General features: G+C 33.0%; 2 protein-coding genes across 2 annotated transcripts; both read right to left on the bottom strand.

Annotated features, from left to right (window-relative positions):
- Positions 1 to 5,556: 5,556 nt before the first annotated feature.
- LOC123690446 lies at positions 5,557 to 6,844 on the bottom strand. Its single transcript, XM_045633874.1, has 3 exons — positions 6,385 to 6,844; positions 5,783 to 6,275; positions 5,557 to 5,592 (listed from the first exon to the last, which is right to left on the bottom strand). Exons 1-3 carry the CDS (start codon positions 6,840 to 6,842, stop codon positions 5,557 to 5,559), a joined length of 987 nt encoding a protein of 328 aa, XP_045489830.1. The 5' UTR covers positions 6,843 to 6,844.
- An 8,052-nt stretch (positions 6,845 to 14,896) lies between these two features.
- Positions 14,897 to 16,326, bottom strand: LOC123690516. Its single transcript, XM_045633910.1, has one exon. It carries the CDS (start codon positions 15,980 to 15,982, stop codon positions 15,218 to 15,220), a length of 765 nt encoding a protein of 254 aa, XP_045489866.1. The 5' UTR covers positions 15,983 to 16,326; the 3' UTR covers positions 14,897 to 15,217.
- Between the last annotated feature and the right edge of the window lie 287 nt (positions 16,327 to 16,613).

Raw genomic sequence — 16,613 nt, 5'->3', positions numbered from 1 at the left:
TTCAATGTATTTCTTGTAACTGGGGGACCAAAACGTTAATGTGTATAACGTTAAAGTGCTTAGACAAGTTTTGGAAAATAGAGGATAAGGAATCAGGTAAGGGAGGCGTGGAAGAGTCTATACTATGGAAGGAGTCACAATCGGACGATTCCAGAGATAAGACATCAGAGTTATCACTATTGCAATCCTTGAATTCACAAAAGATATAACCAACAGACAATGAGATATGGCTATATCCAAGAACAAATCACACACACAAATAAACCTATGTAACTATAAGAACACAAAAGGGAATAGTTATATAATAATAATAATATATAAACAAAACAAACAACAAATTACAATTAACACCCAAAAAAAACAGACTACTTCGCTATGTGGATATCGTATCAGAGCTATAGGTATCCCATTGGAACACAGTCAAAGTATAAGGATAATATGTTTAAATTATTTAAGATTAAAAAAAAGTTTTTTTTTTATTTTATTTATTTACACTTCGTTGCTAAAGAAATACAAATAACACAATATATATAAATTACAAGGGATGCAACGGGCGGCCTTATCGCTAACAAGCGATCTCTTCCAGGCAACCCTAGTAAGAAAAGAAATAAATAAAAAAAAATGATGGGTGCAAGAAATGCAGAAGTTATATAAAAAACAAAATAAATTTATATTAATATATAGAACCTTAATCTATTAATAACTATATATATTATAAAAACTAACTAAAACTAAAAAGCTAATCTTACAAATTCAAGAATAGCAAATAGAGAATTACAAAACGAACAGGAAATACAAGAATTACACAGGTCAACGAACTACTTTATATTTTTCGCGCTCTGCATCAGATTTGGCAGTTCTCATTTTAGCTTTGGCTCTGTTTTTTTTGTGAATCAAACTTTTATCTCATCAGAAAGCCAGGGAGCAGGTAAATGTTTAAGTTTAACACGTCTCACTGGGGCGTGCTTATCATAGAGGTTTATGATAGAAGAGGAGAACAGCTCAACTTTGTATGTAATTATGTTTTGATCCGAGAAACACACAGATTAAGACGTGGTACAATATTATGAGAGAATAATTTAATGATCTGTGGATGGACAATACAATCTATCCTTCGCTGACAATCACAAACTTTGACAGTGTCACACTCACATAAAGTTTGCTAGGTATCTGTCACTGAGCTGTAATAACTGAATAACAATAAATAAACAAGACAAGGTAAAGATAGTCAAATCGCGACGATGTTCAAAAGATTTTTAAAAAAATAGAAACTTTATTAAAAGGAATTACAATTATATTATACTATGGTCGATGCTAGACCCTAATTCTAAGGTGGTCGATGTGAGACCCTATATCTACGGTGGTCGATATTAGACTGACTTATAATTAATATACTCCTTACATCTAAAGTGCCTTACATCATCTAAAGCTTACAAAGTTAAACACTTGAGGTGTTATTGGTATTCATGCTGACAGTGCGCCCTAAGTATGGTGGTGACAATGTAACTTTTCCCTCCTTAAGCTCGAAATCATCTGAAGAACAATTTTTCGGAGGATGGTTTCGGCCTTGAAATGTTATACATGTTTTTATTCTTTTGTATGCCAGAAATGATATAAGACTTAAAATTAAAATTACATACAAGATTATTGTCCCTAAACTGACACTATTGGTTTTCACAACACTTTCACTTTGATTTTCACTATTTTGTAGCGCGAATGATAACACTTTTAGATTTGTTAAATCAACCCCATTGAGTTTAACAGGATTAATGTTGTTCTGGATACGGATCTTCAAGTTTTCAGGTAAATTCACTAGTGGCAGCTTTTGATATATAAGCTTCTCACCGTTACTGCTATGTATTTTTAAATTGTGATTTGCAATGTTATATTGACATTTATCTTCTATAGTTAACAAGTAAGTATCTATGAGAGTGTAATGTATAATTTCGTTATCACACGTTCTAATCAGATCGACAGGTGATTTAGAGTATATCATCCATCGATTAACTTGTAAAAGTTCTACTTTAATTTCTTCGAATTCTATTGGAATTTGTTTGCAGGAGACATTGTGAGAATACTTCATCAGGTCCAAGATACAAGTGTCTTCAACAGGTACCATGGTCTGCAGCTCATCACAAAGGTATGTTTCTTCTTCTAAATTCTTACATGGCGTCGACAGCGATTTCGCTTTCAACCCCTTCACAATAAGGTAAGGATACTTGGGGAGTATTATTAAGGTAAGGTTTGTTTCAGGTTGGGTGACAGGTAAGGGTACAATTTTATAATTGTTACAAACTATTTTAGAGTAGGAATTTAGTAAAGAGAAATAAATAAAACAGCTGAGTTAGACAATGGTGCGAACCGCTCAACATCTTGGAACAGACAGGGGCGATATATTTATTATAACAGACAACATTGACAGATACAGATTACATAATATTAAGTGGATGCGTTCAGTTTAACATCCTCCCTTGAACGCAAACCCATAGCGATGAGGAAGTGCTGGTGTTTGGGCTTCGGTAGGGCTTTGGTGAGGCAGTCAGCAACCATCGAATCAGTGCCCACATATTCAATCTTGACATCACCACATTCAACTTTGTTCCTCAGATAGTGGTGACGAACATCAATGTGTTTACTCCTAGCATGATAACTGTAAGTACCTGTAAGTTTAATAGCACTTTGATTATCACAGTACAAAGTAATAGGTGTAACCTTTAAAGAAGGCCACAGTTCACAGTGCAACTGTCTCAGCCACATAGCTTCTTGAGTAGCAGCTGAGAGCGCCATATACACTGCCTCAGTAGTGGACAAGGCAACAGTTTGCTGCCTTTTTGAATTCCAAGATATCGCTGCACCCTGGAAATTAAAAATGTATCCAGTACATGATTTTCTGTCTTCAGTACAGGAAGCCCAATCAGAGTCTGAGTATCCAGTGATTTCTTCATCAACATTACTTTTGTATACAAGCTGTAGATACTTTGTACCTTGTAAGTATCGAAATAACCTCTTAACAGCATTCCAATGCTCTTCTGTATGAGAACTATTATATCGACATAATGTATGCACTGCATAGCATATATCTGGCCTTGTTCCTTGTGAGATGTATAATAAGCAGCCAGTGGCTTCCTGGTAAGGTATACTTTCAAATTTTTCAGAACTTGAAAACTTTATATTCGGTTCCATTGGAGTTCCTACTGAGTTACATTGTTCCATACCAAAACGTCTTAATGTATTTTCTATGTACCTAGTTTGATCAATGGCTATTCCTTCTGAACTGTATGAAATACAAAGTCCAATATAACAATAAGCAATTCCAAGCTCATTCATTTTGAAATTATTCTTCATTTTTACTTTTATATTGTTTGCTGACTCCTGACAGTTGTGAAACAACAAAATGTCATCACCATATATAGTTATAAACATAACATGTTCATTTTCATATTTATAGTAGACACAAGGATCTACATTCAATTTTGAAAATCCAATACTACTCAAAAAATTATCAAGCTTTTTGTTCCAAGTTCTACTGGCTTGCTTCAAACCATATATTGATTTATTCAATTTGCAAACTTCTTTTGTCAGATCTTAGTGTTTTAATTTTAGCATTTAATTGATTCTCTACTAGTAGCTTAAAATCTTTAAACTTTTCGAGTACTTGTGATTTAGAGCTGATAAAGTAAACAAATACCTTTCTAGACCAATCGTCGACAAAAGTGACATAATATCTGGCACCACCGAGAGACTTTTCAGACACCAACTCCAGGAGGGCGGAAGCCCTTGTGCCAGCATGTTTGAATGGTTGCCTTGTTTGCTTACCTTTTAAGCAAGTATTACATACCACATGCTCCTCTCTACTTGATTCTATATCTGCTCCATCTGTAGACTCATTAAGTTTCTGAAGATCATTATAATTTAGATGACCCATCCTTTGATGCCATAGATGTACAGATGACATCAAAGCATAAGTTTCATTATGAACCACATATAAATTGTTCTTTATATATCCAGTGAGAATTAATTTAGACTCTTTATAAACATTACATGTATTCTTACTAAATTTTACTTGACAGTTATTCTGTGTCATTTGGCGGACTGACAGAAGATTAACAGCCAAATCTGGCACATATAAAACATTTTTTACTTGTATTGTACCAATTTTTAATTCACTTTCACCATCATATGTTTCTATATTTACTTTACCACAGCCTTTTACTGTTAATATTTTGTTGTCTGCAACTTTAATGTTTGTTACTAAAGCAGGTCCGTAGTCATAAAGCCAATCTCTCTTGTTTGTCATGTGCATTGCAGCTCCTGAATCAATGTACCAGCATCCACTCTCTAGGCCTGGTGAGGCTGGAAACGCTGCAACATAGCTAGAAGAAGTATTAATAGTTTCAGACTTATTCTTTTGATTTGAGCTGTTTGAGGCACAAAATTTGGCTAAATGACCATGCCTATTCCACCTAAAGCACCTGGGACCTTTACTATTTGCTTTAGAACCTGAACATTTACTATTCTTTGCCTTGCCTTTGTAGAAATTTGAAAAAAAAACAGATGAGTTGTCCGGAGACTTTACATCCTGTAAAATCTTTGTTTTAACTAAATCAGCAGTGATGGACACACCTGAGCTTTCCATAGCCATAATCATAGGACTATATGACTCTGGTAACCCGGCTAATAATAATGTGCCGAGCCACTCATCATCTACAATGAATTTTATATTACGAAGCTTGTGTGCACATGTGATGATTTTGTTGACATAGTTCTCAACACTACCACAACTTTCCAGATCTGTTGTAATTAGTTCTCGCAGAAGACCTACCTTCCTCAACAAGCCGGAGTCATCAAAAGCCTTTCTCAGGTTATCCCAACATAGTTCATAGGGTCAACTAGAAGGACTATTTTTGACCTTGCCTTCGTATCTTCGGTCTTCGTAAAAGCCATGCCCGATGTCTCGACACATTTCCACAAATCTTCATGCTCTAAAAAGGTTTTCACCGCGAAACTCCATGTAGGATAATTATCACGGCCCGCCAAACGATCAATTTGAGCAAAACGGGGGTCCGCCATTGTAAGCTGAAAAGTTAATGACGTCGCGACGTATTACGAAATCAATTTGCATCAACGTGATGCCTATCACTTTATAAATCCTACTTCCCTATTTCTATCCGGGCGTCTGGGCCCATAACCTGTTACAAACTATTTTAGAGTAGGAATTTAGTAAAGAGAAATAAATAAAACAGCTGAGTTAGACAATGGTGCGAACCGCTCAACATCTTGGAACAGACAGGGGCGATATATTTATTATAACAGACAACATTGACAGATACAGATTACATAATATTAAGTGGATGCGTTCAGTTTAACAATAATAAAAATAAGTTTCTTTCTTAACTAAAGGTATTTCTAATACTAAAGTAATAACATTGTTCTTAAAATATGATTTCAATGTCATGGACTGTTCAATTCTTATAATATTTTCAGGAATTACTTTAAATATCAGCCTATCTGTTTTCTCAATGATTCTAAGTACATTAATGAGTTCATCAGTATTAATTATAGATTGATGTAATACGCCCATTCTACTAAATGCTAAAATGTTTTCAATCTCGGTCAATTTTGTGTAAATGATCTGAAAATTATGAAAGAAAGAATTATAAATATGTGTTATTTGATTAATATGTGAAATAATTGAAATATTTTTAAAATTTTTATTTATTTTATTAATTGCATCACTTAATTGTTCGAGATTGTTTGTAATATTTATAGTAGAGTTCGCAACACGTCTTATCATTTCAGATATAACAGTAGTTTTCTTTTCTAGAGAATGTTCTCGAGTTTTTACGGTTTTTATTAAGTTGTCATATTTAATAGCATCTTCATAATCTAAATTTCCTGTTATCATTTTAACTAAAGATCCTAAAGGATTGATGAGTCCTCTTTTCTGTCTGTTAATTGGTACAATTTCTGAATATTTGTTCAATGTGATATTTAACATATAATTAACTTGAAGCTTAACATCATTGAAATATATTAACGGAGGGCTACTGATATTTAACTGTAATTCTACTATTCTATTGAGTTCTAAATATCTATGCATATTAAATTCTAATTCTTCCTTAATAAGATTAATATCTAATGTCTTAATTACTATCCACTTATCATACGTAATCAGAGCGGTTCCTTCTCTGAGAGGGAGAACGCCTGGATTCTTCTCAACCTTTTGAAGTTGAAGGGCCCGGATCGTTACTGCTTGGGTCACTAGCAGGACGAATCTGTGGGGGACGTTTTATGTCTTTTATTGGAACGTTTTTATCTTTTGTGTTAGTTTCTACCAATACTATATTTTTTTTTATTTTACCCTTAACTTTTGCTTTTTCATACCTGGGTTTATCCTTGCTTCTACGTTGATTTACACCTTTAATAAAAACAGTATCACCTTCATTTAAATCAAAATTAATTTCTCCTACTCTATTTTGTTGAACTTTTTCTTTCCTAGTTCCTATTTTATCGGTTAAGTACTTGTATAAGTAGTGAGTTCTTTTTGCATGATCCCTAACTAGTTGTTGAGTATATTCTTTATCAAAATTTAAATTGAATTGATTGTTACTTTCCGTGTGACCAAATACTACTTCAAACGGAGTGAGACCTGTTACTGAATGGATTGTCTGATTATAAGCCATTATAGCATATGTCATTACTGATGTAGCATCTGTGAATTTATGTTCATATTTCGCAAGTCTATATATTTCTAAAATTGTGGAATGAAATCGTTCTATTAATCCCATTGAGTTTGGATTGTTAGGGGTGCCTATGTGAATATCTATTTTATATAATGTCATTAGATCTTTCATGAGTTTATTGTTGAATTGTGAACCGGGGTCTGAACTAATTTTAGTTGGTACGCCGTAGAATGAAAAGTATTTTATGAGTGCCCTGACTACTTCAGGTGTCGATCTATCTGGAACTTCCAAAGCTTGTGCTAATTTACTGAACGCGTCTAGTATGGTTAGGTAATATTTTCCTTCTACAGAAAATAAATCTATAAATAACTCTTGAAAAGGTCTTGATTGAGTTTGTGTAAGTTGTAATTGGGGTTTAAATGGTCTACGGTCGTATTTCATGCGTTTACAAGTATCACATGAATTTATTAAGCTAGTTACGGTTTCTTCTAAATTTGTCCAAAAATAAACTCGTTTTAAATGAGAGATTGTTTCTTTAATACCTCGGTGACAGGTTTTACCTACGTGATATTTCATTACTATTTCTTCTTGTTCTTTTTCGTCAGTGACATTAATTACTCTTTCAGTGCATTCATAAAGCTTTACGGTTTCTTTTCTAAATAATGAAATTAATACTTGTGTGAATAATTGTCGGTGTGCTTTGTTTTCGTAATAAATAAAATATTTAATTTTAGGTCTAATATATTCTTTAAGAAATTTTTTTATTAACTCGGAATTATCTAGGGGTAAATGAACCTCTAAAATCTTTTGTTTGGGATGTGAACGAATTTTAACTGAAAGTTCATTTTTAAACCATGGGTGTATTAATATTTGGTTTGGTTTTGTATCTATAGCTTCGTAAAGTATGGGAATACCATTTGTATCCATATCTTCAGCGGAATGTACTGTATCTGTACTAGAGTTTATTGTTAATGTACGTGATGATGACCTGGAATTACTTCGAGATGGAATGGATCTAGATACTTCAGAAAAAGACATAGGATTACTGTTATCATTTTCAGGTTCTTTACTTTGGTTGTTTTGTCCTAATCGTGTTATTGAATCGGTTAATTCTTGAATATAGTCATCAAGATTTCTATCAGAATTTCCTACATTCACTATCATTGATTGATTATCTTTATCGTTTTTACCTAAAGCATTTAATTTAATACGCGAGAGAGCATCAGCATTGGTGTTTTGCTTTCCATTCTTATGAATGACTTTAAAGTTATATTCGGCTAATCTGAGTTTATACCTAGTCAATTTACTATTTGGTTCTTTAAGAGAATCTAGCCAAGCTAATGGTCTATGGTCCGTATAAATTGTAAATTTTGTTCCATATAAGTACGGTCGAAAATGTTTAACTGCCCAGACTATTGCTAATAATTCTTTTTCTATAGTACTGTAACGTTTTTCTGTGTCATTCAAAGTTCGGCTAGCATATGCTATTGGTTTATCACTGCCCACTTGACCCTGCGAGAGTACAGCTCCAAGTGCATAGTCTGATGCGTCAGTTGTCAAAATAAAAGGTTTTGTAAAGTCGGGATATTGAAGTAATGGTGCGTTAACAAGGAGTTCTTTACATTTCTCAAAAGATTTTAAATAATTTTCATTTATTACAATTTTACTATTCTTTTTTAGACATGCTGTCATGGGTTGTGTAATTTTTGAGAAGTCTTTTATAAATTTTCGATAATAACCAATAAGTCCTAGGAAACTCTTAATTTCTGTCGTAGTTTTTGGTACTGGGTAATTGAGTATAGCGTCTATTTTATCGGTGTTTGGTTTTAGTCCGTCGGGTGTTATTGTATGACCTAGGTAATTTGTTTCTTTACAAAGGAATTCCGATTTGTCTAGTTGGACTTTAAGATTAGTATTTCTGAGTCTGTCAAATACTAGTTTTAGTTTTATTAAGTGTTCGTCTAGGCTAGATGAAAAGATAATTATATCATCCAGATAAATTAAGCAATGTATACCCTGCAGTCCTCTAAGAATATTGTCCATAGCTCGTTGGAATGTCGCTGGTGCGGTCTTTAACCCAAACGGCATTCTTAGGAACTCATAGTGTCCAAACTGCGTCGAAAAAGCAGTTTTCGGTTGATCTTCTTTTTCTATTTCTAGTTGGTGATATCCACTAGCTAAGTCGAGTACTGAGAAGTAACAACTTTTTCCTAGTTTGTCAAATAAGTCAGTTATATTAGGTAATGGATATTTATCGTCTATTGTGATGTCATTTAGTCGTCTATAGTCAACAACTATCCTAAACTTCCTTTCACCACTAGCGTCAATTTTTTTTGGTACTAGGTGTACAGGTGCACACCATGGAGAATTCGATTCTTGTATGACGTTGTCTTTTAATAGTTTATCTATTTGCTTCCTAATTTCAGCGGCTTCGGCTGGAGATTGACGGTAAGGTTTTACATAAATTGGATCTTCATTAGTTGTACGAATTTTATGTTTTACTTGGTTAGAAAAACTTAGTGGTATATGCTCGCTATAAAATATGTCTCTATATTCTAAACACAAATTAAAAATTTTACTTCTTTCTTCCTCATTCATATGTTCAAAACGTAATTTTGACAAATTTTGTTTCAGAATTTTATCAATTTTATAATCATAAGTTGTTTGAGTATTATTTATATTAATTTTTTCTTCATTATAACTTGTAACCCTTAGAGGTTTAGTGAATTTAATTTCATAGTTTTTATTAGATGAATTTTGTATTATAGTGGTAGCATAACCGTTTTCACATTTTACAAGAGCAGATGGTGTTCTTATACCTTTACCAAAGTTAATTGAATTTAATATTGCTTGTCCATTTAAAAGATGAACAGGAACCCTAACACGAGTTTCAGATCGTGCATCAACACGAATGCTAAATGGTGGACTATAAATAATTGGTATTTCTGTGTCACGAGTTTTTAAAATTTGATTTTTCATGTCTATATTAGCATCAAGTTGTTTTAATAAATCTGATCCTATTAAACCGCCATAATCGTTATCCACATTATAGATATAAAATTTGTGATAATCTGTACTACAAAAAGTTTTAAAGAGAGGTATATAAATTACTTCGTTATGGTGACTCTGTGCATGTGTACTTACGACTTCGAATGGTTCATAATATTTAAATTCTTGCAAATACTTATTGACTATTTCAGGACTTATAAAGGATCGTGAACTACCAGTATCTATCATGAATTTACTATTTATTTCCGGAATTTCAATATGTGGCAACTTTAAAGCACTATGATGATTCAAATGTATTACTTCGGTTTGTCTGTTGTTGAGGCCTGTGTATGAAAATTTTCAGGTTCTGAGGTCTCAACAGCTTCTTCTGAATTTTGTTCTAATTCGTAATAATTATCTGGCGTAAAATAAGTCGGATCTACGTTATAATATTCATATGGATAATTATCTTCGTGGTTTGATACACACGTTTCATGATTGTAATCTGTGTAATCATTAATATCATCGTTCATATAATTTGTATAGAATAAATTATTTGATGTTCTAGGTGTTATAAAATTTTGCTTAGCTTGAGGTGCTGTTCGCATTGATACATCATTATCATATTTATGTACCGGTTTTGGTTGATGATTTAAATTTAAATTGTTGTTGATTCGATTGGGGGAAATGCCTGTATCCAAATTGAGGTGGTGGAATACCAAATTTAAACTGTGAATTATTTTGATTATATAAACCTTGCTTTTGGTTGGTACCGAATTTAAGGTTAGAGAAATTAGGCTTAAATCCTTGATGTTGTGATTGCGGCTGAATTCCAAATTTAAATTTCATTGAAGGGTTATTTTGGTTTTGAGGTAATTGATTAAATTTATTAAAATTATTTTGTGAAAAATTATTTTGTGATAAATTATTTTGTGGTAAATTATTTTTTTCATTAATATTCTGAGTATATCTTTGTCTATTAATACTCCGTGATTTATATTGATTAAGGAAATTAACTTCTTCCATTACTACACTAAGCGCGTCTTCTAGAGTTATGCATCTATGTAGTCGGACAACGCGTATCATATCCTCAGGCAAATTGAAAAGAAAAACATTTAAACATGTATGGTTATAAATATTCATCTTTGCGTTCTTAATATTCTCGTCCTCTATTAAATTAATTTTTGAAAATAATGTACTACGGACGCTTTGGATTCTATTGCAGAAACTTAAATATGACTCGCCTTGATTAATTTTAATATTTTCTAATTCTATTGAGATACATTCTTCCGTTCTAGGATCTCCGAAATGTTGGATAAGAATTGTTTTTAACTCTGTCCAATGGTTAATGTCCTGTCTCTCACTAATTAGATGGCTCGCCCTGCCTCTTAGACGGCTTGTAATTGCGTGAAAAATATAGAGGTCTTGTGCGACATTTGGAGGCTCTGATCTGAATGCTCTTATTACATATTCGCTTTTTCTTAGAAATAAATTTAATAGTTTCTGATCGCCATCAAATTTAGGTATTATATTTAAAATATCTGATGGAATCGTACGTATTTCTTGCATTTTTAATTTAAATAATAACAATTTCTTTTCACTTAAAATTACTTAAACTTATTACTAATACAGTCAAATGGAAATAAAATGGGACAGGTTGGAATGTGAAGAGGTTTACTCACATAAATCTGGAACCCATTTCTTCTATTTATAACTGCTGTTTCACTCTTGTTTCACTTTTTTATAATCTTGAACTTTCGCGAATATTTTGACAAATTTGTTGGTTTTTATATACTCGTTATGTATGTTGAAACACACGCGTAACCCGATGCTTCGACTGATTTTTAGTCTATATAAGACACAGGATCACGACGAGTATCCTACCGGCTGCGCCAGTCAAATCGCGACGATGTTCAAAAGATTTTTTAAAAAATAGAAACTGAAGGATTATGGGTTTTTTATCAAAGAAACGATAGTAATTAGCACAAATATAACTTTTATTTGGTAAGAAGATGAATGACAGCAAGAACACTTAGTTACAATCAATCTTCATATAAAGTGTTGCCACCTAGTTAAATTTTCAAAAACTATTTTACTTAAATTGCTCAATACTCCCACTAAAATTTAAACTAGGTACAAATATAAAAAAAAAATAAACTCCTACTGAAATTAGAGTTGTGAAAAGAAAAACAAAATGTGATCTCTTAAATAGATAAAAGCTTGAGTTGGTAACGCTTTAGTTAACATATCTGCTAATTGACTGTTACTAGGAATATAATTTAGTTTAATTACACCCAACTCAACCTTTTCCCTTATAAAATTAAATTTCACATCTATGTGTTTGGTTTTCTTATGATAAACAGGATTGCTAATTAACTTAATTGCACTCTGATTATCAACATACAATGGAACAGATGTAATAATAAATAAAATAAAATAAAATAAAATAGCCTTTATTGCTGAACTTATTTTTACAGTAATTTTTCTTACAAATACGTTTATAACTTTTAACAGTTTCTTTTCTTTTCATAAATCAGGTATCGGTAAACGGTCGTTTCTACATTTCAGCTTGTCTTTCGACATAGGCCTCCTCTAAAGATTTCCACTCTGTTCTATTTTTCGCTATGCGCGTCCATATTGGGCCCGCCACTTTTTTGATGTCGTCCTCCCATCTTCTAGTCTGTCTGCCTCTGTTTCTTTTACTATCTCGTGGTTGCCATTCAGTTATTATTCTCGTCCATTTCTCCTTCTTCTCTCTTATCATATGCCCAGCCCACCTCCACTTTAAGCACCTGTATGTTGTGTATGCATTCTTAAATTTTGTTTTGTTTTTGATACATTTTAGTTTAACTCGGTCTTTTCTTTTAATTCCTATTGTGCTTCTCTCCATTCCATTCTGACAAACTTTTATTTTCCTTGCTTGTTCTTCTGTCAATGCCCATGTTTGGCACCCATATAGTAAGCATGGTAAGATACACATATTGTATATTCTCCTCTTGTTCCTCATAGACATATCCTGGTTCTTCATGACTTCACTGAGTGACCAATATCTCTTCCAAGTATTAGTTATTCTTCTTTCTATTTCTTTTTGCATACATTCCTCAGTAGATATTAACTGTCCCAAATACACATACTCCTTTACATACTCTATTTCTTCATCATTTACTGTTATGGACTCTGTTTGTGAGGAGTTAGACATTACTTTTGTTTTCGTTAAGTTCATTGACAGGCCTGCCTTCTCACTTTCTTCCGCTAACTGTTGCAACATTTCCTTTAGGGTTTTCGGGTTTTCCGAAAATAAGATTAGGTCGTCTGCAAAGCGTAGGTGACTCAGATTTTCGCCATTTATATTTAGTCCTTTATTCGTCCAATCCAGATTTCTGAATATCATTTCCAGAACTGCTGCAAATATTTTTGGTGAAATTGGGTCTCCCTGGCGTACACCTCTCTCAACCGGAAATTCTTCGCCTATAGATTCTAATTTTACTTGTGTGGTGCTTTTTGTGTATACGTTTTTCAGTATCCGTATGTATTTTGCATGTACGCCTTGATCTTTTAGTGCGTCCCAGATAAATCTATGTTCAAGTGTGTCGAATGCTTTGTTGAAATCCACGAACCCTATGTAGTAAATTTTGTTATATTCTTTAAATTTCTGGAGTATTTGTCTAAGGGCGTGTATGTGGTCTATTGTTGAAAAATGTCTACGGAATCCAGCTTGTTCTTTGGGTTGATTTTCTTCAAGTGTGTTTGTGATTCTAGATAATATTATTTTTGAAAACACTTTGTAAATATTGGACATTAAACTGATTGGTCTGTAATTTGCTATATCTCCTTTGTCACCTTTTTTATGTAGTAGTATAATTGTAGATTTTGTCCAATCCTCTGGAATGTTTTCCGTATTGATAATTTCATTAAATATATCTGTAAGTCTTGGAGCGATTACTGGTAACGTTGCTTTTAGAAGTTCGTTTGTAACAAGATCAGATCCAGGGGCTTTATCGAGTTTTTGTGTATTTATTGCTTTTATGGTTTCTTCCTTCATTATTTCCGGTATATATTCTTCATTAGTTATTTCGTCGTTTTCTTTTATAGTGTCTTTCTCTTTTTGACTTCGGTATAAGTTTCGGTAGAATTCTGTAGCGATTTTTAATATTTCGAGTCTTTTACCTGTACTATTACCATCTTTCTTTCTCATACTTGGTATCCAGTCCTTTTTGTAGTTTAACTCCTTCAATGCCTTTTTTATTCCTCCTGTCTTTTCTATGTAACTTTTCATTGTATTAGATCTTTTAGTTTTTCTTTCTTTCCTAAGTTGTTCACTGATCTTTTTGCTTACTTCTGTTACTCTTTGGCGGTTTCCTTTAATTTCCTTTTGTCGTAAAAGTTCTTTTCGTTCTTGTAATAATTGTTTGATTGTAAGTGAGACTTCTTTCTTGATACTTTTGTTTGTTTTTCTGGTTACTGTTTTTAGTTGATTTAGTAATAGGTTGTACTTTTCTTGTATCGATGGATATTCTTTCTTCTCTAATTCCGCGGCATCTAGAGATGTTTGAAGATTATTAAGTAATAGTTTAGGGTCACCTGAGTATTGTACCGCTAATTGTTTATTTTGAAATCGTCTTGTTTTCTTGAACATTCCTGACATCGCAACTCGAACCATCCTATGGTCTGTGTGGAAGTTTAAATTGTTTATGATCGAAATGTTCTTGAAGGCTTTTCTATTATTAGACATAATAAAATCGATTTCATTCTTATATTGTCCATTGGGTGAGATCCATGTCCATTTTTTTTGATGGTTTCCTTTTATAAAAACTGTTTAGAATACTTAATCTGTTTTCCAGTGCAAAGTTTACTAGTCTTGTTCCGTTTTTGCTTCTATTTCCATACCCATAGTTTCCTATGGTATTTTCTTCCCCACTATTTTGAATCCCAATTTGTCCATTAAAGTCTCCCATCACGATGACGTTTTTGTGTGCGTTATCAATAGCGTTTTGGAGATTTTCATAGAATTCCTCAATTGTTTTTACGTCCTCTTTTTTATCAGATTCAGTTGGTGAATATGCCTGTATAATAGACCATCTCTCTTCTTTATCTCCGTTCACGGGCAGTTTTATATTAAGGATTGCAATACGTTCCGAGAATCCACTAAGTTCTTCTATGTTGTTGACTAGATTTACTTTCACCATGAATCCAACTCCATACAGCCCGGGCGTCTCCCCTTTATAATGTAGTACGTATTTGCCATGGTTTTCTATACCTTCTCCAAATCTGCGCATTTCGCTAATACCTATAATATCCCACTTTAACTCTTCTATTGCCAGCTCTAGTTCTTGGAGTTTTTCAGGTGTTCTAAGAGATCGACAGTTAATAGTTGCTATGTGGATGTCATTTACTTTGTTTTTCATGTTAGTGTTATTTTTTTCCTTTAGAGGGTCGTGGTCATTTTTCCCCACGATGACCAGTCGGCTTGGGGAAGTATTTTGTTTTGTTATTTTATGTTGGTTCATGTTGAGCTGTTTATTTTTCCGTTTACCGACAGTTAATTGTTATTCTTTGTTAGTTGTTGTCTTAGCGGGAAGAGACGAAAGAGAATTAGCTCTAATCCTCATTACGTCGAAAGCATTTGGTCTATTGTTAATCGGCGGCATTAGAGTTTGTTGTTTCCTTGGTTGAGCATTGTTTTGTGGGGATGATGATGTTTCTCTTTTGCGCTTTTCCTTATTTATGTTAGTATTTTTTCCTTTTACTACTAGTTTGTCAAATTTCAGGTACGCGATATTTCCCTTTTCTCTCTCCTCTTTTAGCTGCGCCTGCAACGTTTTCCTTTTCTCTATTACTTCCTTTGTGTAGTCTTCTGTAACATATACATTTTTGAAGTTTTTCTTCTTTCCCATAACTTCATTCTTCTTCCATTCGCTCGTAAAGGAAATCAGAATTGGTCTTGGTTTTCCAGAAGACTTTCCCTTTCCTAGACGATATATTTTGTTTATCTCATGTTCTTGTAATTGTATGTCAAGGTCAGTTTTGAAAATATGTATTGTATTTTGTATTAATTCTTGTGTAGACCTTTCGCCTTCATTTACTCCAAACATTATCAAATTGTTTTGCTTCTTTCCTCTTTTTAAACTTTCTACTTCCTTTTCGAGATTTTCTACTTTTATTTTTAAGTTTCTATTTTCTGTTATAATAGGTTGAAGTTTTTCGTCTAATCTCTCCATTATATTATTTGTTATCGAATCTTTCAATTCTATTGTTTGGTTCAAGATTTCATTCTTCATTTTATCAAACAATAGTTGAAACTGATCCTCCATTCTTGTAAACTAAATCTGCGTGTTATGGAACGTAATTAGTGGTAGTTTTTATTTACTTGCTCTGGCAACACTAGTTAGCTGTTACTGTGACAAGTGTCAATGTCATTGATCTTTTGTCTATGCTCAATATGATTGGTGGATTTCTAACCTCTAATTATCACTTTTTGGAGATACTTTTGTTGAAATTCAAGAACTTACGTGATATTGTGTGAAATCGGTAGTTCCACTACACGGACGACACTTCAATTTGTGTTTTGTGACGTCGCAGTCTCAAGAACAGTGTACGAAATTATTTTTTAGCACTCAATAATACGGAGCTACACAATTACGATGCTTACAGTATGACAGCCCCTTCTTAGAACAGATGTAATATTTTCACCTAAATCTAATAATAATTGCTGTAACCATAATATCTCTTTTGCAGCTTCACAAGCAGCTACAAATTCTGCTTCAGTTGTGGAGAGAGCAGTAGTCTTCTGTTTCTGGCTACACCATGTTATAGGTCCCCCATTCATATTAAAAATATAACCTGTAGTAGACTTACGCGTATCTACATCACCTGCAAAATCTGAATCCGAATAGCCAGTGAGATCACTACTTTCTCCATAACATATACATAAATCTTTAGTAT

The sequence above is a fragment of the Pieris rapae genome, chromosome W (assembly GCF_905147795.1).
Source record: "Pieris rapae chromosome W, ilPieRapa1.1, whole genome shotgun sequence".
Taxonomy (NCBI): Eukaryota; Metazoa; Arthropoda; class Insecta; order Lepidoptera; family Pieridae; genus Pieris; species Pieris rapae.
The sequence above is the reverse complement of the archived record's forward strand: the minus strand, read 5'-3'. Positions and strand labels throughout refer to the sequence as shown.

Excerpts from the sequence above, each read along its gene's own strand:
- LOC123690446 (XM_045633874.1), bottom strand. The coding sequence starts at position 6,842 with ATGACATTATATAAAATAGATATTCACATAGGCACCCCTAACAATCCA. Across the intron at positions 6,276-6,384 it reads AGAAGCAAGGATAAACCCAG|ATTCGTCCTGCTAGTGACCC; the intron begins GTATGAAAAAGC and ends CGTCCCCCACAG. Across the intron at positions 5,593-5,782 it reads TATCTGAAATGATAAGACGT|CATTTAGTAGAATGGGCGTA; the intron begins GTTGCGAACTCT and ends AAAACATTTTAG.
- LOC123690516 (XM_045633910.1), bottom strand. The coding sequence starts at position 15,982 with ATGGAGGATCAGTTTCAACTATTGTTTGATAAAATGAAGAATGAAATC.